At 49.9% G+C, this 7,716-nt stretch overlaps 1 protein-coding gene across 2 annotated transcripts; it reads right to left on the reverse strand.

Annotated features, from left to right (window-relative positions):
- Positions 1-204: 204 nt before the first annotated feature.
- LOC119095456 (40S ribosomal protein S9) lies at positions 205-6,337 on the reverse strand. 2 transcript variants are annotated; one of them, XM_037218285.1, is made up of 4 exons: positions 6,319-6,337; positions 2,005-2,253; positions 1,374-1,560; positions 205-437 (listed from the first exon to the last, which is right to left on the reverse strand). In XM_037218285.1, exons 2-4 carry the CDS (start codon positions 2,225-2,227, stop codon positions 257-259), a joined length of 591 nt encoding a protein of 196 aa, XP_037074180.1. In that variant the 5' UTR covers positions 2,228-2,253; positions 6,319-6,337; the 3' UTR covers positions 205-256. The 2 variants fall into 2 exon arrangements, with proteins under 2 accessions (XP_037074180.1, XP_037074179.1); XM_037218284.1 differs by lacking the exon at positions 6,319-6,337 and adding an exon at positions 6,247-6,270.
- Between the last annotated feature and the right edge of the window lie 1,379 nt (positions 6,338-7,716).

A 7,716-nucleotide genomic window follows, 5' to 3' on the forward strand; every position in this document is an offset into this window, starting at 1 on the left:
CCAGAGGCGGGTCGAGATGGTTTTCATGACTCGGCGAAAGACCAATGCGTTTTTAATCCATCGGCATTGCAGTTGGCCTCGGACATGTTCGGGTACCCGACCGGTGGTTCCGGAAACAAAATATTCGTGGAGTCCGAACGCCGACCTGCGCTCACCGTTCCTGTCCTACAACCTCGTCGGCCTCCCCCACAACGAAACCCTATCCTGCTCCAACGTGACGTGTATTGGGACCTCGGCACACCACAGGCGCCAGCGATCACTCCTCGTCGTCTTCGTCTCCTCCGCCGCCGCCGCCCGACTGGGCACGCTTCATCTTCTTCCGCTTGACGCGGCCCGGCCGGCCGCCCTCGAACGGCGACGTCAGGCTGAAGTCGATGTGCTTCTGCGAGTCCAGGCGCACCACGAACGACGGCACGTTCACCACCTGCTTGCGCACTCTGCCGGAGGACAAGGCGGAGTGAGGACGCGATGAGCGCCGGGGGACGCGGTGCGGGGCAGACGCCTCACCGAGGCACAGCAGCGGTGCGGGGCAGACGCCTCACCGAGGCACAGCAAGAGTACCGTACATCAGCCCGTGGTATGACGACCACGACGAACGGCAGCTCCTCACGCATGCGTTCTGATGGCGTGGCCGAACGAAACTCAAAACACAGCTGGACCCAGACGCTTCGCCGCTGCAGCTCTGGCTGAACTGGGGACTGACGCTCGCCAAATCTAGCAATAGTTCACCACGTACCCCGGGTTCGCTCCCATGGGTAACAACCGTTGGCCGCGACTAGCGTGGCCAAGTGGGTTGCGCGAGGGGCTCGCCAGCAGCTCAGTCACTCGCCAGACTGGCAGACGTTGACCGCGAAAAACACAGTCAAGTGGCCTGCATTTCAGTGCTTCGTGAACAGACGTTGACCGCGATATACGCAATCAATTGGCCTGCATTTCAGCGCTTAGCGAACAGACGTTGACTGCGATATACGCAGTCAAGTGGCCTGTGCGTAATCGGTTCATGCCGATGGCAGCTCTTCCGAGTCGCGAGTTAGCAGCCGCTCAGGACCACGCTTTCGTCCTGGAAACGCCAGGGGTCTCGTTCCAGTGATACTCTTCACCCCATCGAACTGCTCACGCACAACGCACTCATCGACAGCGGGCAAACACCACACGCATCAAATCCCCGAGCCAGCGCCGGCGACATCAGCGATGCGTCGCCCGCCGCGCTTGTCCCCGGCTTTGGGAATGGACTGGGCCAGGAGTGAGCCCAGTCTCAGGACAGCCGGGCATGCTCTGACCCCGCGCGGCCGGGCCGGGCCACGAGCGGCGCCGGCCACAGAGCCGCACGGGGTGTGGTCCGCGGGCACGCGCTCACCACCTCCCCCGCCCACCTGATGTGGCGCTGGCGGATCAGCACGCGGGCGTGGTGGATCGACTTGGCTAGTCCCAGCTTGAACACCTGCGTCTGCAGGCGGCGCTCCAGGAAGTCCTCCACCTTGAGGCCGAGCACGAAATCGAGCTTCATGCGCGACTCCTCCAGCACGCCGATGCGCACCAGGCGGCGCAGCAGGGCGTTACCTGGCGCAGCGCAGGGCGACAGGTCACAACACGCCCGGCGCACCAGCGTCGCACACTCCCCGTCACGGGCGACGAGTGTGTCCACCTGATGATGCGAGTTTGCGACATGACAGACCCACGGTAACGATGGAGCGATCGCTGTCGCCGGCAAGTCGAGGAGCGCGCGGCCAGAGGACGCCAGCGACTCCGTTTGGGCCGGCAAAACGGGACAACTCAGCATCCGCACACGCCTGGATACCAGGTCAAGCCACTGACTCCACTCTGGGGACTATGGTGACTCCCCTACACTATGAGATTCAGGTACTTATTTCACCACTACATCTGCCCATGTGAGCATCCAGTTTTAACAGTTCATAGCGCGTTCAACCTCACTGGTCGACTGCAGACCCGTGCTCGCCCCGGAGGCACGAGCGAGCGTCGCGTGCGGCCGTCACCCCCACTGACCTTCGAACAGGCGGCCGGGGTCCTTCTCCTCGAGCGTGAGCAGCTCACGGGCGCGCTTGCGGATGCGCGCCAGCGTGTACTTGACACGCCACACCTCATGCTTGTTCTTGAGGCCGTACTCGCCGATCAGCTTCAGTTCCTGGTCCAGCCGAGTCTTCTCGTACGGACGGCGCGGGGTGGTGTACGTCTTCCGACGCACCGTCGGGATGCGGTGGTTCACCATGACTGCGCCCTAGTCTGGTGCGGGCTCTGCGGGCCAAGGGCAGCGCACGTGAGCGCCGTGGTCCGCGCCGACAGGACCCTCAGGGGCCGTGGTTTGGCGTTGTCTTTCACCAAACGCAGATGACTGTATCCAACTGATGATGTGGATCTACCATGTTGACAAACCCACGGTAAAGAAGGACCAATCACTGTAGCCGGCAAGTCGGGAAGCACACGGACAGCGTGGCCATGGCTCCATATTGGGCCGGCAGACTGACTCAATGACTCCTGGGTGCCAGCCCAGAGACAGACAGCCATGTGTGTAACTCAATGGGCACTCTGAGCACCTTTGAACCCACAATCATAGGCCTGACAACAATTCAAACCACTTTGCCCTGATATCTCAATTCAACACAGCACCTGCCTTCCATTTTACCCAATTACACAAGGGTATGTTCAAGTTGCACAACCATAGGATACTATTATGCTAAATCATAATAGTCATATCATTATATGATTAATAATCAGGAGATGTGAGAGGACTTAAGATAACATTGCACTAAATCTTTGTTTCTTTGGCCAAGATAACATTACAAGGCAAATTATAGGTATTTATGCCTGAGACTGTCAGTGTAGCATTGTAAATACTTGATAGATTGCCTACCAACCTCCTGACACCAGTGGTAAACAATGTACCAAATTTGGGTCATTCAGGCTTACAGCACATGTAATATCTACAGGCTAATCAGGACCAGAACCAAAAAAAAACAGAACATGAGACATCTTGACAGAATCTTATTGGGGCAGGAACCAGGCAAAATACAAGTTTTGGGGTAGGCTTTGAATTTTACAGGCAGAAGTACACAGAAATGGGGCTACTTATGATGTTCTGAGGCAGGTTATTAACCTGGGCAATGGTAACTTACACATTTGTCTCACCTAGGTCATACCTGTCTGTTACTACCATGTTGTAAAGAAAATTTAGTGTTTCCTTCAGCCATTTTTCACCTAGCACATGCATCAAAGTGCCAGTTGTAAACAAATATTTTTATCAATAGGAGAACAAAATTGCATACAAAGTTAAATCTAGATGATAAACCCTCATTTACAATTTGACTCTTAATTCAGGCAAATTACCACCACTTCCATGCATTGCCCTTTTAATGCTGCAATTTTAGCATCTGCAAAAATAAGATCATGAGCATGCTTTAACCCCCCGCCACCTTTCATCTAACCCCCCCCCCCCCCCCCAAGCCCCTGTAGCTGGCAGAAGAGCTGGCTCCCTGATGGGGGCAGAACCATCTTGTTGACCATCTTAACTTAGCTTGTTGACCATCATAACTTAAACATCTTGCTGACCAGTCCATCAGGCTTTGCAGGCTGGTTTACGGGCACTGTGTGCCACTTAATTCCAAAATAACGAGTAGCACAACACCCAGGTACTGTCAGCACAGGCCTCCCACCTGGTATAACATTCCACATAACCTATACCCACCAAGCAAACCATACAAAATTATTATCAGCACATGTGGCCAAACCTATTCTTTTGAATTATTTGATGCCCTCCTACAGCTGATGTCCCATATAACAGCAGTGACTGTAAGCTGATTGTAGTTAAGGTCACTAACACTTTTAGCTGAATGTACAGTGATGTCACAAAGCCACAAAATCCCTGCAAACCAGGTGATAGTTTGCACATATAGCCCCAGCAAGTAAGTGGTGGGACCTGGGCACTTTCTGTCACATGCTGGTCCCTACCAGTTGGATGGCAGGTGATGGCTGGAAGTTATGGCTTGTAAAAATAGATTTATGACCCATTTTGCATGATACCTGAGATGAATATAAAACTGGGTGGGATGGCAACAGGCATAACGGAAGGAAAAAGGCCAGCTGATATCAGGCATATAAACAGGGCAGGATGAGACTGGACTAAAAAGACCAAATTGGAAGACCAGGTGGCCACAGCAGGACTGGGTGAACAAGAAGAGACCAAGAAGACCACACAGATTCAGATATGATCAGATCAGACCAGGCATAACCAGGTGGGATTAGACAGGATCTGAGAACACCATAAATGACTCTGAGGAACCAGACAAGACAGAACATACAAAATAGGAGCAGGCAGAGCCAGATGGTACAACATGGGGGCGAACGAGACAAACCGGGATAAGGCTAATGCTGATGGAACGGGCCAGAGATGAATGAATCGAGCTGGGCCGAAACCACTCAGGACAAAACAACTGGGTGGGATCAGAAAGGATCAAACAACATCATAAGTGACTGAAAGGAATCAGGTAGGACAGAATAGGGCAACAGCCTTACATGGAATTGGACAAGATCAGACAGTGCCAGATGAAACATTACATACAGAAATGGGACAGGGCAAAAACAGCCCAACTTAAGGGAAAGTGGGCAGGACAAGACCAGACAGGACTGTATGCACCCCCCAAAAGGAACCCAGCCTGACCATGCAGATGGAACTTGGTGACAGAAGGCACTCAGTTTGGCACTGTCAGCCCCTCCTTTTCCAGGCCCCCCAAGCAACACAAATTGTGCACCCAGCCCCCACTCCCAAAATGGACCATCTGCCCTAAAAACAATATTGAGGTAAGTGCTGAGTGTCTGGTCCCTGGGCAAACCAGATGCTTGCATTAACCCAGAGGATCTTAACCCATTTAAGGGTCCATCTAATTAACATTTGACTTCCCAGCCCTACAGCCTGGGATCCTACAGGTGACCTTCACACCCTCTAACCTTCCAATCAGGCCTTTGATGATCAGTCTCTCAGGTATTTAGGGCCTCTTTTAGATACATGAATGCTGCCCTAGTTAACTTGCAGTCCCTTGCCAACACAGGGCCTCTGCTACACATTGTAGACTCCTTGCCAACCTGGCTCACTGGCTCAGGGATGAAATCAATGTGCCCACAGGCCCCATCCCTGAGCTTGCTCAGGAAATAGATACTTAAGTCCAGGTCAACACAGGGCAGACTGTTAAGTTCTGCTGCCTGACCTGACCAATATGGCTTCTAACCAATGCAAACCCCACTAACTCAGAGCCCCTCCCCCCCCCCCCCCCATCTGACCAAGTGGGCACCCTGGCTGATATTTGAGGGTTTAACATTGAGAATCAGGTCAGCAGGCACACATGCCCTGTGCCCTCCCTTCTGCCTGCATTGCTGCCCACACAGCAGCATAGGGGATTTCTGAGCAATGCTCAGGCAGCATGTATGCCATCCACTGATCTCATGTGACCAGTATCATAGGGCTCCTACCAGTAGTCACCTCTGGACAGCATAATGAGCCTTAAGAATTCTCTGACCACTCTCTTAATCAGAAAATAATCATTTGTTTGCTAATAAGCCCCTTTTTGCTCAACTATTCTCAGTCACAAGTACAAAACTGCCAACAATCTTGCAGTAATTTTGCTGTTAAGTGACATCACAACAATCTGCTGAAGTGCCACCAAGCTTCAGCATGAAATTGCCAACACTTTGGCAGCAATATTATATTTTGATGACATCACCATGTTACCAGCTGGAAGCCTAATTGGACACCACTACCACCAGCTGATGCCTCCATCCCAGAATACCTATCCCCATCATAGAAACTGTTAAGTATCACAGAATGCCTAGCCCTGTCATAAAAACTGTTAAATAATGGGTGGGGGACAATGATTTGAAGACACTTTGTACAACATATTGCTAAATGGAAGTGTTGGAGGAAATGATATCTGGCATATGTACTGATGACAAATTTTTATATCTGCTCACTAGTTAGCTGACACACAACATTTCACTGAACGAAAAGCCTGCACTAGATACAACTGATGTCCAAGTCCAGACATCCACCAACCAGGAGTCACTGTCATGGGCACCATCCAAGCACTGGTTCCCCCCCCCCCCCCATCAGATATTGGGCCGGACTTCTTGCCGTCCAGATGCGCCTGGCAAAACTACGGCACAACCCACAGCTAGAAAAAACCAACGTACTATATCACACACCAAAGAACCGTCTAAATGCCATGAAAATCAGTCACCTACTTTTGATTATTTCCAGATTGTGCTTACAATTCACGCAACACGGGAGGCCCGACCACCCACCTCAAATCTTACCGGAAAAAGGAAGCGCGGTGATAGGGGAGACAGAACCAGAAGTAAAAATAATTTTTCCAAAAAGGTTATGAGTTGGGGAATTTACATAGTAGTAATTTTTAAAAAAATAAAAAGTTAGAAAACCATTGCTGATATATCTAATGTATTTTAGAAGCCAAACAGAAACAAAAATATTTGCTCATCCCTATCTTCTTTAACACGAAGCTTCTAAAAAATAAGCACCGTGTGTCACAACCAATTCTAGGAGCAATGAGATGTTCTTGTAGGTTTGAATGGCTTAGTAAGCACTGTTTCACAATCGACGTTCTAATCATTCAGGAAATAAGTTTTAAACACCCTGGTAAAGATATTTTTTTAAAACTGGATGCATAAATGTGCGCTAAATCTCACCGCAAAGGGCCAACATGAGCCACGGCAGCCCTTGGATAGAGAGAGGGCAAGGGCTCAATCATGGCTGTACTTTCCAGGGGCACAGCTTGAGCCTCGACAGGTGGAAAACGGTTGATCAAGGCCCTTCTTATGAGGAAAAGCCTCCTTTATTTCCCCCAAATTTGCCAAATATTCCCCATTCATTAATGAAGGGCAACAGTTTTATTTTAATATAACTTTTGCCTTCTTTGACTCTCTAAATGATTCCAGGCTGGTTGTATCTAACTCAGAACCTATCAGTATTGGACAGCTTAGGTCACACCATGGCATGGGCAAGACGATTCTTCGTCTAAACAGGTGTAATGCAACACATCGGCAGGATTTGAGAAAGGCCGATATTTGGGACTTAAAATGGTTCACCCTCATATCTCTCGAACCAATGAAATAGAAGGCTGATTTTACTTACAAACGATGTAAAACGATGTCACAAGTTGTCGGCTACATTCTTCAACACCGGGTGATGACAAAAAAATTTGACCGTGACAAATTTTATTGAAACAGGCAAAATTTTGAAAATGAGATTCCTTGTTAACAAAATGAAAGGTTGTGGTCCATTTAGTGTGGGTATGAAGCGGCAAGTGTTTCTGTGTAAGTTAACAGTTCCTAGAGCAATTGCAAATTTTAGCGCTGTTTCTGAAGGTTTTTCAACTAACTCCAAAACTATGCAAGTGAGGCCATTTCAACATACACCATCGTATTGGCCATGCGATCACGCGTGTAATGACGTATAATACAATGAGATTCCACCAGTCTGAAAACGAACCATTTTTGGTGCGCGATAATTTTCAGTGTTTTGTTTGTGAAACTAGCTCCGTTTGAAAGCAAACTGCACTTGCCAACGATGCACAATGACGTTACAAATATGCATTGCCCCTGTTGTTAACAGAGAAGAGAACACAAATCTCACCACGGCCACTTTGTTGCGGAAAAGCCAAGATCTTGAACCGGATGTTTTTCCGCGTGAAATGA

Source organism: Pollicipes pollicipes, unplaced genomic scaffold (genome assembly GCF_011947565.3).
Source record: "Pollicipes pollicipes isolate AB1234 unplaced genomic scaffold, Ppol_2.1 Scaffold_4219;HRSCAF=4965_pilon_pilon_pilon, whole genome shotgun sequence".
Lineage (NCBI taxonomy): Eukaryota > Metazoa > Arthropoda > Thecostraca > Pollicipedomorpha > Pollicipedidae > Pollicipes > Pollicipes pollicipes.